The sequence below is a fragment of the Vulpes lagopus genome, chromosome 6 (assembly GCF_018345385.1).
Source record: "Vulpes lagopus strain Blue_001 chromosome 6, ASM1834538v1, whole genome shotgun sequence".
NCBI lineage: Eukaryota > Metazoa > Chordata > Mammalia > Carnivora > Canidae > Vulpes > Vulpes lagopus.
The window spans coordinates 44,890,685-44,905,972 of NC_054829.1; the positions used below are offsets into that span (position 1 = coordinate 44,890,685).

Below are 15,288 nucleotides of genomic sequence, written 5' to 3' on the forward strand. Positions count from 1 at the left end.
GCTCTCTCTCAAATGAATAATTTTTTAAAAAAGGATAATGTCAAACAACATAGAGATTTTTCTGGTGTGCCAGAATGATGTAATCTGGATAGGATGCTTTTTTTTTTTTTTTTTTTTTTACTAAATTGATTGTTCCCAGACTTTTCAGTCAGGTATTAGAACCTCCTCTTTTTTGTTTTTGTTTTTGGCAGATGTTCATGTGGTATTTACTCTACTTTCAACATCTACTGAATGATAAAATGTTTAACAATAAAAGGCTATTATTATGAATTCATTAACATTTTTATGTATGTGTATTTTATTTATAAGAGCTAACCAGTAACATATACTGAGCAATTATTTTGTATCAGATATTGGTTTATTGTTCATGTAGATTCTAATGACTTAAAGATTAATATAATGTGGATTCCAGGAGGGCTAAAATGTCTTTGTCCAATGTTGTATCTTACTTGAAAGATACTTTTTTTCCATTGTAATTAATAAATATCTTGTGGGGATAGAATTTAAAACTCTGAAAATGTCCTGTTTCTCATTATGCTTTCTTTTGCACTCCAGTTTTAGAGTCCATTACTTGAAAGAGCTATAATGGTTGCCAAGTGGAAAATTTCTAACTACTTATTCCTTCTATATACATACTAATATAGTTCACATAAGTCCCAGATTTGGTCAGTGGGAGCCCCTTCAGTATGATTCCTGTGTCCTTTTGACATGTCTCCATCGTTCTCTGACTTTGTCCTTTTGGCACAAAATGTTCCCAGTCTCATTCTTGGAATCAGTTCTCAAACAAGAGTCTATGTTCCTTTTAGTGGGACACTGAATTTAGAAACCAAGATCTAGGAGTTTGCTTTTAATTACTGGAGCATTCTTGCTTCTTAACTCCTTTGTTGGTAGAACTAAAAAATAGATGTATGTATAGTATGTGTAAATATGTGTGTGTATAAATGTAAGGATTCAGTAACATGATAGTGGGGGGGGGTAGTATTGTTAAATTAATGTATTTATTTTATGCAATTAAAACATGTTGATAGTTACACAACTAAGTCTTGTAGGTCACCATTAGTATTATGTCCCAAATATATTTGTTGTGATTTAAAAACCTTTTTATTTAGATTAACTGATTATTTTCTTATACTTGGGGTTGCAGTTATTTAGATTAACTGATTATTTTCTTATACTTGGGGTTGCAGTGTATTATGACATATGTGTAGTTTTCACCCAGGAGGAAATGTTCAGAGGAAAATTGACAGTCTGATTTAGTGGAAATGGGTATGTATCTGAGGTCTACAGTTTAAATGCTTCCATTGCACAAATAACAAGATTTATGAACAAGTGGATTTATGAACAAGTGGATTTATGAAGACCTTTTTAACAAACATATTCATGAATAGAGAGGCTTCTGTATAATGAAATTATATGGAAATAGTGTAATTTTTCACTGTTATTTATCAAAAAAGAGAAGAAGCTGAAACAGAATCCATTATGTCATTGCTTTAGGTAATGATCATCAATTATTGACCAGATTTAGTACTATTTTCTCTTAGAAATGAAAGTATAGGACACAGTGCTTTCTAATTGTTTATTTTCTTCTCTTCCTTCTCTCCTCTCTCTCTCTCTCTGTCTCTCTCTCTCTCTTTTTTTTTTTTTTTGAGGGGACAGGCAGAGGGAGAGGGAGAATCCTAAGCAGACTCCATGTCCAGCACTGAGCACAACATGGGGCTTGATCTCACAACCCTGAGATCATAACCTGAGCTGAAATCAAGAGTCAGATGGCTTAGCCAACTGAAACACCCAGGCATCCCTTCTTATGAATCTTTTCTGCTTTGGGTAACACAGGCTAAGGAAAATATTTTCATGAGGTAATAGTTTCACGTTAAATTCATGATTATAAATGAGGTCTCAGTGCAGCCTGCTTACTGACTGTGCCACTTAGTAGACTGGTTTTCCTGCAGTGGTTCTTAATCTTGTGAAAAATATGCATCCTTTTTAAGGAATATAACCTTGTGATTACTGAATGCTAACAGTGCTGATGCTCACCCATGAATATAGTACTGACTATTTAGGTACAGATCTTTTGGGTTCAGCATGTCTAGAGTACTAGGTGCTTTATGATTCAATTCTTCCATCATTAGTTTTCTGTTTGAACTGCCACGAACCTTCCATGCCGTGAACTGAGTTATCATTTGCCTTCACTTGACAAGAATATACCATTTATATAGGTTTACATTGGTTCTTGTCTCATTAATCTATGGCTGTTTAATTCAGACTTGCTTCTTGGTTATAAAATAGTCATTAACATGATCCAGGATATACTATTACTTATGAAAATGTATTCAGAAAACTACAGAAGTAATATTTTAATATCCATATCCTAACAAATGAGAAAAGACTGATACACAAATTAATCAAAGTTCAAAGGTAACAAAAACACATTACAGAAAATATAGGAAATATAAAAAGACACAAATCCCTAATTGCAGGATCCTGCAGAGATACTGTTAAAGGACTAGAATTTCTAGTCTTCTATTTTTTTCTGTGCATGTAGGCACTTTTAGATTTTGTGATGACAACGTGTGCATCGTTTCATATACCTGATTCTCTTTCCAGGCTGTGTATAGGATAGCTATCTCCACTTATCTTACCTTAGGAGTATATTAAAAAGCAGTAAGTCTTTATTAGTAACTCTGTATGATTAGAGTGCTATAAATCTGATAAATCATATTTAGAGTATATTTGTTTAGGGAATAATAATTGCATTGTATCAATTTACATTTCTGCAGTAATCAAATGTCATAAAGAGCACAGATTTATTTTAGAACCACTAAGTTCTATAAGATCTACCTGTAAATATTTATCTTTATAATTAATAATAAATCACAACCATTTATAAATCTGTTCATCCGTTGAATAGCACACATAACTTTAAAGATTTCAAATGTTTGTCTTGTCTATGTATTTGTAGCAAAAGAAGATTTCACTGAAGCAGGAAACTACCTAAAAGGATATGCTATCACTGGAATTTATTCTGAAGAAGATGTTTTGATACTGTAAGTTAACTGGCCTTCTAATTTTAGAAAGGAAGAAGTTTGCAAAGTAATATATTGCTTGTCTTTACACAGTCGATGAAAGAAAATAGGTCAGTATTATAACTTTGGGAAGTACCACCTGGCTATTTAGAATTTTTAGATATTCTTTTGCTTTAGGCTAGAGTCCCTAGAGGGGCAACCTTGGATTCATATTATTTCATCTTCCTATAAAAAATTTTCTCTTTGGGTTCTATTACCTGCTGTTTTGGTTCTTTGGAATTAATCATAGTTTGAGGAATGTTACTTCTTGAGTGTCTGGGTTTTGATTTGCCACCAAGGTATGTATAAAAATCAGCATTTTCTCATATTTCTACCAGAGTTTTAGGTGATATAACTATATCTGGGAGCTCTACCCAATTTTAAGTTATTGCAAGCAAACATATAACTTAATCAGTGCTTTTTTCTTTTTTCTTTTTTTTTGCCATTTAAGTTGCTTTACTGTAGAATGTGGGACTCTTGTGAACTACCAAATATTGCAGTTGCTTCAGAATGAAGGACTGAACTGAAAATTTGGAGATTATTAATACATACACAATACATACTAATATATGTAAATATATGTAAATATATACTATGCTTATATGTAATATGTATAAATATGTAAATCACATTCTGCATTAATGGCTTATTTTCAGTGCAAGTGGAGTTGGTGCGCCCCAATAATTTGTCTTGCTTACCTTCTGACTATAATATTCCTAATTGTGATTTCTGAGCTTAAATCTTTCATCCTGAACACTGGTGACATATGCGCTTGATGACTAAGCTCCATTTCTATCCATGAAATCTGGGACTTTTGAAAATGGTGAACTCCAGATCTTTAGAAAATATGAGACCTATTCACCTGACGCATGGACAGTTGCCCACTATCTTCTACTCTGCTGTCATTGTGCGTTTAGCTCTGATCCAAAGAGCTAGACCAGTAATTTTCAGAGTATATTTTATATATAAAGAACTGATACCTAAGAGTCTGCCAGGTAATTTGAAGATTAGACTCTATACTAATGCTTCATAGTATTATAATGTCTGTACTTTGTTGTAGCATCAGTTGAGATTTTTCATGATATAAATGTGACTACCTCACTGGTCATTTGACACGAAGCATTTTTTTCTATTTAATTTCATGATTTCTGTTTTTCATTAGCAAAAGTAAGAAGGAGGAGATTTGGGCTTGGTTACAGCAGAAAGACATAGACTTTGTATCTGGGGCACCTCAGTTTGAATCCTATCTCTGCCATCTATCACTCTATGCGTTTTGGTTTCCTCATCTATAAAATGCAGGTGATAGTGGCCTCATTATAGGGCTGGTCTGAGGATTAAATGAATAATAACGGCACCTGAAAGAGTGCCTGGAAAATAATAGGTTTCTAGTAAATGCTTGTCTCCTTGCTCAGCACTATAATGAGCAGTCCAAAAAGGTTGAGAATCATGCACTATGTTCTAATCCTATCTAGAAATTTTCTTGATGGGTAAATTGTCTGGAGGAAAAAAAAAATTTGGCTAGATTATTATCTGTTGCTTTCTTTTAATCTAGGTTGTCAAGGCTCCTGAACTTCTCAGATAGCCTCACAGAGAAGATAAGTTTGCCTGGAAATTGAGTTCATTTCTTTAGTATTAGGTCTTCCCCATTTGCTGCTTCTCACTCTGACCTCTTGGCCTAATTGTTTATGTTTTTGATGACTTGCTATATTTTATTGGAAATCTTAATACCACATTTCTCCGTAGGTCAGATAAGTATGCTGCAACCCTTCCAGCCCTGCTGCTGTCCAGACACAAAGAAGGCAAAATAGAGAGCATTCCATTAGCTAACTCCCATGCACAAGACATAATTCAAATAATAACAAGTGCATTACTGGAAACATTTGTGAGTATATTTTATAATTAGGATATTATTTGAAATAAAATCTAGACCAATTAAAAATAGTCTTTTAATACACCATTTTCCAGCTTTTGTCAGCACAGAGCATGATGTTTTGTGAGGTGAAGATTCATTGGGTTGCCCTGTTTTATTGTTCACTCATTGTGCATACAGCTTTTCTAGTCCACTGCCAAAAGTTTACATGTCTTTGGATTATTTTTACTGCTGAGACTAGTGTAATTGATGGCCAGTTGAAGTACTTAATGTAGGCTGAAACTTAGTATATATAAAGCAAACGGACTCTGGAAAGTCAGACTACTCAGCTTCAGATCCTCGCCTGATTGCTTACTGGCTCTTTGTTAATGTCTCTGTGCCTTACTTTCGGTATGGGTAAGATGCAGGTGGTTATAGCACCTGCTGCAGAGACTTAATTGTGAAGACTAAGAGAGATGTGTATGGTGTTCTTTGTCATGTTTGGTCCCTGGTGAACGTTCAACAAATGTGAGTGTGTATTCTTACTTATACAGTTCTAGAACAAAATGGTGTGTTATAAAAAACCTTTTCCATTGCTTCTTTTGAAAATAGTGAATTCAAGGGTATAACAACTGTAACTTGTATTTCTCAATTTCAGTTGTTTTTGCATTATATTAAACATAGCTAGCATTTATAAATGTATGCTTTTCTGTTTTTCTAAAGTGACATAAGAATCATTATTATCAACTATAAATACTGAATGAACATCCTCCTGTTGTTATGTTTCTTGCCATGATGATCAAAATAACATTACATTTTAGGCTCAAATTAATGGCTGTAGTCTTTATTAAATCTTTTTATGACTTTGGTTCTGGTTCCCTCCCTTCTTCCCACTAAAGTTACAGGTTATGATTAATCAAATCATTAATATTTTCAGGATGTAGTTTTCCAAATTATTAAGGTAATGTTTTTATATTTAATGACATGTTATTCAATGAGTATTTCCTTAGCCACAGACATAGTTTAATATTTTTAGAATTATTATAAGCCTTTTACCTTTCTTTTCCCATAAAATACAGAGAACCACAAGAGAAGAAAATTGGAATCAACTGTAACCTCTTTGACCAAATTTAAATTGGGGGAAATAGTTTCCCAAACTTAAAAAAAAAAAATCCATGTGTATATATGTGATTGTCTTTTTTATATTAAGGGATATTTCCATCATGAAATGAAGATACACATATTGGTTTTTCAATATCCACATAATATTCTGTTGCACTAAAACCCCTCACAATTCATTTAATCTCCTGTTGATGAATATTTAAGTTGTATTTAGTTTTACTCAGGGACCAACCTTGTGTATAATCTTTGGGTGTTTCCATGATTACATACTCATGGTAAATTCACAGAATTTGAATTGCTAGTCCAAAGGGCAAACACACATTTAAGGCTGCTACCTGGTCCTGTTTTGTATGAGAAGAGATTGGAACATTTTACTCTGTTTATAGTTAAGCTTTGTGGCAGTGTTTTCAGTTTATAGTGTTTTGGTTTGCAGCATTCAACTAAAAACCAAACAGCTATAATAAAAATTGTTTTGCTTTTAGTTTATGACCTTTTCATAAATTCTAAAACCCTGAAGTGGTTATTAAATTTCTTAAAGCTGTCTGTGTTGGAGATTTAAGCCTAGAGTTTGTAGCAGCCAGCCAGCTGCAACCTCATCTGGCTTGCACTAAATAAGGTCCTAGAAAGACTTTGGTTTTTCATCTGGATAGGAAGGATAAATGGGTGACCAGATAGTAAACATTTTTTACATGGCAACTAATTTTTATTTTAATTAATGTAATGATAAATCTTAAATACATAATAATTAACTACATAAGCAATGATCTATCCAAGGCTGTCACATGTAAACATACTTCCTAACAAAGAGTTCTAGCACTTTTCTCAGATATATTAAGTTCCTTTGTTTATGCTTTTATTATGGATAATTTACAGCCTCTTGTATACTCAAGTAGCCAAAGGACACCTTCAATTATCATGTTTGATGACCTTTTCTGTAAGTAGCAACCAAAACTATTGGGAATGCTTTTTCTTCTCAAAATTCTCTGTTCCTCTGGCTTTTGCAATTCAGTCCTCTCCAGATACCTCCGTCAACCCTCTGGACACTCTAGAATTCCATCTTCAGCCTTCAATCTTTTTCTTCATTTGCTGTCCTTTCTTTGGGAAATTTTATCCAATTTAACCATAATTTCTACCATCAATATACCAACTGATAATTCCTAAATCTGAATTTCTGATCTTTCCTCCTCAACTCACAGAACTCTTGGTCTTTCTTCCTTGAAATGCTTGTCACTGGTCTGTCCTTTCACAAGTTCATACTCTAGTTAGTCATCTTTCTAAAACAGGCATAACCATGCCACTCATTTGATACCAGATCTTCTCAGTAGTCCTGGGAGCTAGAAGACCTAGCAAGGCATTTTTCCCATCTGGAGTTACAGCCACATTTGCCTCTTGCATGCCTAAGTCTGGCATACTTCACTCCCACTGTTCCCAGATGGCATGTATGCCTTCACAGTTCTCTGCCTGTCCCCACGACGCTCCCTATATATCTAGAATCCTGGCTGTAGTACTTACTTTCTTCTGTCAAGATCGTATTTCTTGCCCAAGGCCAGATCAAATATCACCATCCATGAGCTCCCCTACTTTGTTTTTTTAGCTTTATTGTCAAACATTAAATTTTCTTGGATCACAGCAGTTTATATACCTATCTCCTCTTTTGAATATGAGCTCTTTGAGGGCAGGGAAAATATCTTACTTCTTTTTGATTCAAAACCCAGTATAACATTTTGAACTTTGTAGTGGTGGCTCCATCTTCCCTAATGTTTCTGATCTGCTCAGAGTGAGGAGATCAGCTGGCCTGATGAGATCTGTCAATTTTATTTTTTTTTCTTAAGATTTTATTTATTCATTCATGATAGACATAGAGAAAGAGAGAGACAGAGAGAGAGAGAGAGAGAGAGAGAGAGGCACAGACACACACACACACACACACAGAGAGAGAGAGAGGCAGAGACACAGGGAGAAGCAGGCTCCATGCCGGGAGCCTGACGCAAGACTTGATCCCGGGACTCCAGGATCATGCCCTGGACCAAAGGCAGGCGCTAAACCGCTGAGCCACCCAAGGAACCCAGATCTGTCAATTTTAGAAAGGAGACATAACTCATGTAGAAGATTAAAGATAACAATATGAGAAGACAGTATAGGGAAATTTGGAGAAGAGGGGATCTAAGATTTAAGTCCTGAAAGAGGAAGGTGTGAGAGGAGGATTTTGAGTATTAAAGAGAAAGAATTAGAAGAAAAATGAAAACTGGCAGAGGAAAGTGACTTTGAGGACTAAATAAGGAAAAGTACATGCCAGAGTTTGGTATTTTAGCTTAAACTGAAAAGAAGTGGACTGATATTTTTGTTAAAACATGTTTTAGATTATATTAGTTAAGCTAAAATCCATAACATTGAAACAAAGTAAGATTTTTATTTTAAGTAATCATAGATATTGAAAGATCATATCTTTGAAGATCAGCATTTTTTTTCCAAAAATTTTATGTTATATACAATAAGAGTTTTGTTTGTCATATATATGTTGGCTAATCTGGTCCAGATTTTAGCATAAGAAATTATTAGAAGCGTTACATCCTTGTAAAACAGGGAACTCGTTTATTTTCAAATTAACTTTATTTTGGAAATAACTCATTAAGATAAAGTAAGCCTAAAAAGCTCTTGAAATTCAGTTATTAGCAAAATCTCCACTTAAGATATGTTTGAATTATACTTTACAACTAAAATTGCATGAGTGATTTGAACATTTTCTATTTTATGCATCATCATTCAGCATGTTGATTTTTTTTTTAACAGCCAGAAATCACTGTGGAAAATCTTCCCATTTATTTAAGACTTCAGAAACCATTACTTATTTTATTCAGTGATGGCAGCATAAATCCTCAATATAAAAAAGCAATATTGATGCTGGTAAAAGAGAAACACTTGGATTCACTTACCCCTTGCTGGTTAAATCTGTAAGTATATTTTTATTTTTTAATATGTAAATCACTATAATGATTACATTTTCATTAGGAAATTAAACTCTTTATATCTTTGGAGTTAATATTATGGACCAGTGTATATGTTATCATGATGTTTTAGTAACTAAACTTTCTCATGTGGTCTAAGATGATCTTATTTTATTTTTTAAAAAATATTTTATTTATTTATTCATGAGAGAGAGAGAGAGAGAAAGAGAGAGAGAGAGAGAGAGAGAGAGAGAGAGGCAGAGACACAGGCAGAGAGAGAAGCAGGCTCCAAGCAGGCTCCATGCAGGGAGCCTGATGTGGGACAGATGTGGGTGTGATCTCCAGTATCACACCCTGGGCTGAAGGCAGATGCTCAACCGCTGAGCCACCCAGGTGTCCCAGATGACCTTGTTTTAGTTTGAATTGCATATTACAATACAGTTTTTATTTTACTCAATATATTTTTAGATGTATATAGGAATAATTGACAAAATTCTAAGATATTTAAAGTGTACATTGTAGTACCTATATCCATTGTGGAAGGATTCCTCCATCTAATATATTTATTACCTCCTATTATAAAATACATGTATTTATACATATATGATTTGGGGGAGGGAGTAAGAACATTTAAGTTCTACTCTCTTAGCAAATTTCAATTACATAGCATTCTCAACTATAGTCACCATGGTCACCATGTTATTCATTAGATCCTCAGACCTTATTTATTCACCTTATAGCTGAAAGTTTGTTTCCTTTTCCCAACCTCTTCCTACTTCCCTCAACCCTGAGTCCCTGGCAAACACTTTTCTATTATGTTTCTGTGAGTTTGACTTTTTTTTTTTTTTTTTTTATCACTTAAGTGATACCATGCAGTATTTGTCTTTCTCTGTCTGGGGGGCTTAATTCACTTTGCATAGTTTGTGTCTTCAGAGTCCATCCTTGTTAGCAAGTGGCAGGATTTTCTTCATCTTATGGCTGAATAATGTTCTGTTGTTTATGTACCACATCTTCTTTATCCATTCATCTCTTGACAGATTACTTAGGTTGTTTCCATATCTTGGCTGTTGCAAGTAATGCTGCCACAAACATGGGAGTGCATCGATCCATTCAGTGTCTTGTTTTCATCTCCTTTATGTATATACTCAGAAGTAGGATTGCTGAATCATATGGTAGTTCTAATTCAGTGTTTTGAGGAACCACCCTGCTGCTTTCCACAGTGGCTGCACCAATTTACATTCTCACCAACAGTGCAGAAGGGTTCCCTTTTTTTTTACATCCTTACCAGCACTTGTTATCTTTCGTCTTTTTGATACTAGCCATTTTAACAGGGTTGAGGTGGTATCTCACTGTGATTTTGTTTTGCATTACCTAGTTAGTGATGTTGAGCATTATTTCATGTACTTCTTGGCCACCTGTAGGTCTTCTTTGTAAAAATGTCTCTGCCCATTTTTTAATTGGATTGTTTGTGTTTGCTGTTACGTGAATTCTTTGGTTATTTTGGATAACCTATCAGTTATATAATTTGCAGATATCTTCTCTCATTCCAAAGGTTGCCTTTTCATTTAGTTGGTTTCCTTTGCTATGCAGAAGCTTTTTAATTTGATATAGTCCACTTGTTTAACTTATGTTACCTTTCCTTTTGGTTGTCATACAAATAAGAAGTAGTAATTTTTCTGATTTTAAAAGTAATTGTTGTCCATTGATGCAAATACATAAAAAATAAACATTGTGATATTTGGCATTTTTTCTTCAGCTCCGTTTCCTCTGCTTTTATATTTTTCAAATGCAGCCTTAAATGTTACAGATAGTTTTCAGTGCATTCACCAACAATATTTTCTGTTATGCTTTCTAGATTTATAGCTTGTGTTACATTTAATGTCTGTGAACACAGTTTACATAAACACACACTATCCATTGTTCAAATTCATCAGATGAAAGACATTTTTAATTCATTTGAAAAATTATAAGAATGAGGTGACATACTTTTTTTTTTTTTTTCTGTGAAGAGTTCACTATTACTGCTTAAAACAAAAATTTCCCAGGGTACTTATCTTTGTAGGTATCTCAGAGTAAAACAGTATTTTCCATAATGTGGAATGTGCTGTTTTAGGAAAGTTAAGTATCTTTTTTTTTTAAAGGTTTTATTTATTTATTCATGGGAGAGACACACACAGAAAGAGAGAGAGAGAGGGGCAGAGACACAGGCAGAGACACAGGCAGAGGGAGAAGCAGGCTCCATGCAGGGAGCCTGAAATGGGACTGAATCCCAGGTCCCCAGGATCACACCCTGGGCTGAAGGCAGTGCTAACCCGCTGAGCCACCTGGGCTACCCTGGAAAGCTAAGTATCTTAAAAGTTATGGTTTCCATGTATGACTATAACTCTTATTTTTTAATTATTTTTGACTTTTTATTTGCATTTATTCTATGCAGAATTTACTCCCAGGCCTTAAGTTTTTGTTTCTTTAGTTTCTTCTGGGATATCTTTCTCTTCTGTGCAGCCTCCCCTTCTGGTTTCAGAACAATCTTCTCATTTTCAGTAAGGACCATCTTGATGTGACTGGGAGAACTCATATGTGGGTGGATCTGGCCATCTGTAAGTTCTACACTGCATCTTGGGGGCTTTGTTCACTTGGATGTGCTCAATGGCCAGAGAATCTACATCTAAACCTTTAAGTTCAGCATTACTCTCTGCATTCTTAAACATGTGCAGTAAAAATTCAGCACTCTTCTTCAGCCACTGACCCTGTGTCCAGTCCCACTATTTGGCCTGGGCACACCTACCAACTCTACCATTGTAGTGATGGAATGGCACACACTGCTGCAAAGTGACATCTTTCATGTACTTGGTGGCTTTTCAAATATGCATACCCTTGATGGCCTGGGCAGTTTCACATGTGTTCTTAAAGTGAACATGAAGATTTGAACCTCTCGATTTGCATGATTTTTGTAGGGTTTTCTGGCTTGAACAAATAGCGAACCATTTTTAGAGGTCACCTCAGGCTGCTTAGGGGAAGAGGAAGAGTGGTGGCTCCTAGGAGGCTGACCATAACTTTTAAAAAATGTTTTTATTTGAAAAAATAAAAAATAAATATATTTTTAAAAATAAAAAATAAAATGTTTTATTTATAAATTTCTTTTAATGTTTTATTCTTTTATCCTGAGGAAAAACAACTTTATTTGGAGAGGTACTTGTTATAAGTATCTTTTTCTTTTTATTTTATAGTTTGTATCCATTTAATTTTTGTTGACATGTGATCAGATACTTAGCTCAACTTTGGGAGGAATCTATTGATTATATCAAACCCAAATTGACAAACCTTTGAACTATGACTGGTTTTCATGAAAATAGTCACTGGCTACCTTTTCTTTTCCCCTAAGAGAAACACAGTGCCCATGTCAAACTCATTAAGAACTTCATTACTAATAACATAGTTCTAGACCTCCTGGTTTTTAGGATATCTTTTTATAAAATAATGGTATGATATTATAATTAAAGTTTAATGTTCTACGAATTGTTGTATTCATAATTTTGTTATAGAAAGAAATACTAATGCGTTCTGTTGTTCCCTTTTGCAGAAAGAATACTCCTGTGGGAAGAGGAATCTTGCAGTCGTATTTTGACACTATGCCTCCCCTTCCTCTTCTTGTTGTGGTCAATCTGCATTCAGGTGGCCAAGTATTTGCATTTCCTTCAGACCAGGCTATCACTGAACAAAACCTTTTATTGTGGCTTAAGAAACTAGAAGCAGGACTTGAGAATCATATCAGTAAGTTTTCTGTTTTAATATACCCACTAATGTATTTTCATAGATTTTTAAACTTGAATTATAGCTAATATATGCTAGAATGAGTTGAATCGTAATGTTTGTAAGTATCTGAAATATTAATATGTTATAGCATTGTCCATGGAACAATTTTCTTTGTGGTAAGTATTTATTACCCCAAGAAAATAAGTACCATTACACTACATCTTATTAAATTTAATGATAGTAATAACTAACATTTATTGAATGCTTGATAGGTGTCTAGCACAATGTTAAATGAGTTAATACATGTTAATCACTTAATTCTCCTAAAAGTCATAGGAAGTATTGTTATCTGTAGAAGAGTTAGGTAACTAGTTCAAAATCAAATGATTAACCAGTAAATGAGGAAGCTTTAATTCCAACCTGCATCTCTTTCACTCTATTATAAAAAAATAGATCTTGGTCAGTTTATGATGCTGGCTTATGATATGTCATAGTCTCTACTTTTCTAAAACATACGTGAATTTATATCTGTGGTACAAATGTATATGTTAATTCATATACAATTATAATAAACCTGTTACTATAATTTAAATAAGTTAACATGTAATAACCTAGATTATTAGTATATGGAGAAAATAGTTTGAAATTTGATGTAATGAAAAAATCTGTTTAAGATACTACCAAGGATTTTGTTATTGGATACCAGATGAACTATATTATATTTTGACATTGTTCCATGACAGAGTCTTGAAATACAGTGTGTGTGTGTGTGTGTGTGTGTGTACATAAGTATGAGTGTATCTATATATACATACAATACTTGTGTACAAATTCCAATTCATTACTATATTGTCTCAGCCAGCTTGCATATTGTGAATAAGTCATTATGTATATTTGTGTATATGTGATCAGGTACCTAATTTAAGTGTCAATCATTGCAGCACACCTGTTCTTCCCAGGTGTGGGAACTTCATTTCTGTTAAGTTAGACAGTTTTAACTATGTTTATGTTTAACTTGCCTATGGATGATATTTTTTTTTATGGATGATATTTTTATATTGAAATATAATTCACATACCATAAAATTCATCCTTTTAAAATGTATAATTCAGTAGTTTTAGTATATTTACAAGATTGTGTAACCATTGCCACTATTGAATTCCAGAACATTTTCATCACCTCAAAAAGAACCCCCCTTACCTATTAGCAGTCACTCCTTCTCCCTTCCCTCTTTCCCCAGACAATATATTTTATGTCTCTGTAGATTTGCCTATCCTGGACAATTTATATAAATGGAATCATATAATATGTGGCCTTTGGATCTGGCTTTTTCAATCAGTACAGGTTTTTAAGGATCATTGATGTTATAACATAAATCAATAGTTCATTCCTTTTTATGGATGAGTAATTTTTCATTGTTTGGATATACCACATTTGTTTTTCCATCAGTTGGACATTTAGGTTGTCTCTACTTTTTGGCTCTTATGAATAGTACTGCCATATACATGATGTGTTATATATAAACCTCATGATGACCACAAACGAAAAATCTAAAATTGATACTCAAAAAATGAAGAGAAAGGAATCCAAACAAAACACTAAAGAAAATTACCAAATCACAAGGGAAGAGGACAAGAGAAGGAACAGAGAACTACAAAAACCAGAAAACCATTAATAAGATGGCAAGAAGTACATACTTATCAATTATTATTTTTGTAAAGATTTTATTTTTAAGTAATTTCTACACCCAACACAGAGCTCGAACTCAGAGGCCCATGATCAAGAGTTGCATGCTCTACTGACTGAGCCAACCAGGCATCCCTCAATAATTACTTTAAATGTAAGTAGGTTAAATGCTCCAATCAAAAAACTTAGAGTGACTAAATAGATGAAAAAACAAGACCCATCTATTGGCTTCCTACAAGAGACTCACTTCAGACTTAAAGATACATACAGAAGGAAAGTAAAAGAATGAGAAAAGATATTTCATGCAAATGGAAACAAAAAGAAAGCTGGGTTAATAGTACTTATATCAGGCAATATAAACATTAAAACAGAGTATAACAAAAGACAGTGATAAACATAAAGGGATCAATCCAACAAGATAATAACAGTTGTAAATATCTAGGCACTCAGTATAGGAGCACCTAATTATATAAGCAAATATTATCAGACATAAAGGGAGAAATTGACAGTAATGCAATACTGTAGGGGATTTTAACACCCCAGTTACATCAATAGAGAACATCCAGACTGAAAATCAATAGGGAAACAGTGGCTTTAAATGACATATTAGATCAGATGGACTTAACAGATATATACAGAACATTTGTCCAAAAACCATCCTTGCATCCCTTCCCACAGAAGTACAAAGGATTGTAAGACTACCATGAAAAACTATATGCTAAAAAATTGTACAACCCAGAAGAAAAGGATACATTCCTAGAAACTTAAAAACTTCAAGACTGAATCAGGAAAAACCAGAAAGTCTTTAAAATAAAACAATTACTCCTACCAGAATTGAACCAGTAATCAAAAAATTTCCAAAAAAAAAAAA

The 15,288-nt window shown here is 33.7% G+C and overlaps 1 protein-coding gene and 1 pseudogene across 4 annotated transcripts in view; one reads left to right on the top strand and one right to left on the bottom strand.

The window, feature by feature from the left end:
- The window catches only part of TXNDC16 (thioredoxin domain containing 16), a 134,709-nt gene that overhangs the window by 102,341 nt on the left and 17,080 nt on the right, over positions 1 to 15,288 (top strand). For all 4 annotated transcript variants that reach the window (XM_041759405.1, XM_041759406.1, XM_041759404.1 and 1 more), the window contains 4 exons: positions 2,960 to 3,044; positions 4,806 to 4,944; positions 8,824 to 8,984; positions 12,559 to 12,749. In XM_041759405.1, the coding sequence (XP_041615339.1) occupies positions 2,960 to 3,044; positions 4,806 to 4,944; positions 8,824 to 8,984; positions 12,559 to 12,749 (576 nt within the window). The remainder of the gene's footprint in view (positions 1 to 2,959; positions 3,045 to 4,805; positions 4,945 to 8,823; positions 8,985 to 12,558; positions 12,750 to 15,288) is intronic.
- Positions 11,217 to 11,963, bottom strand: LOC121493498 (annotated as a pseudogene).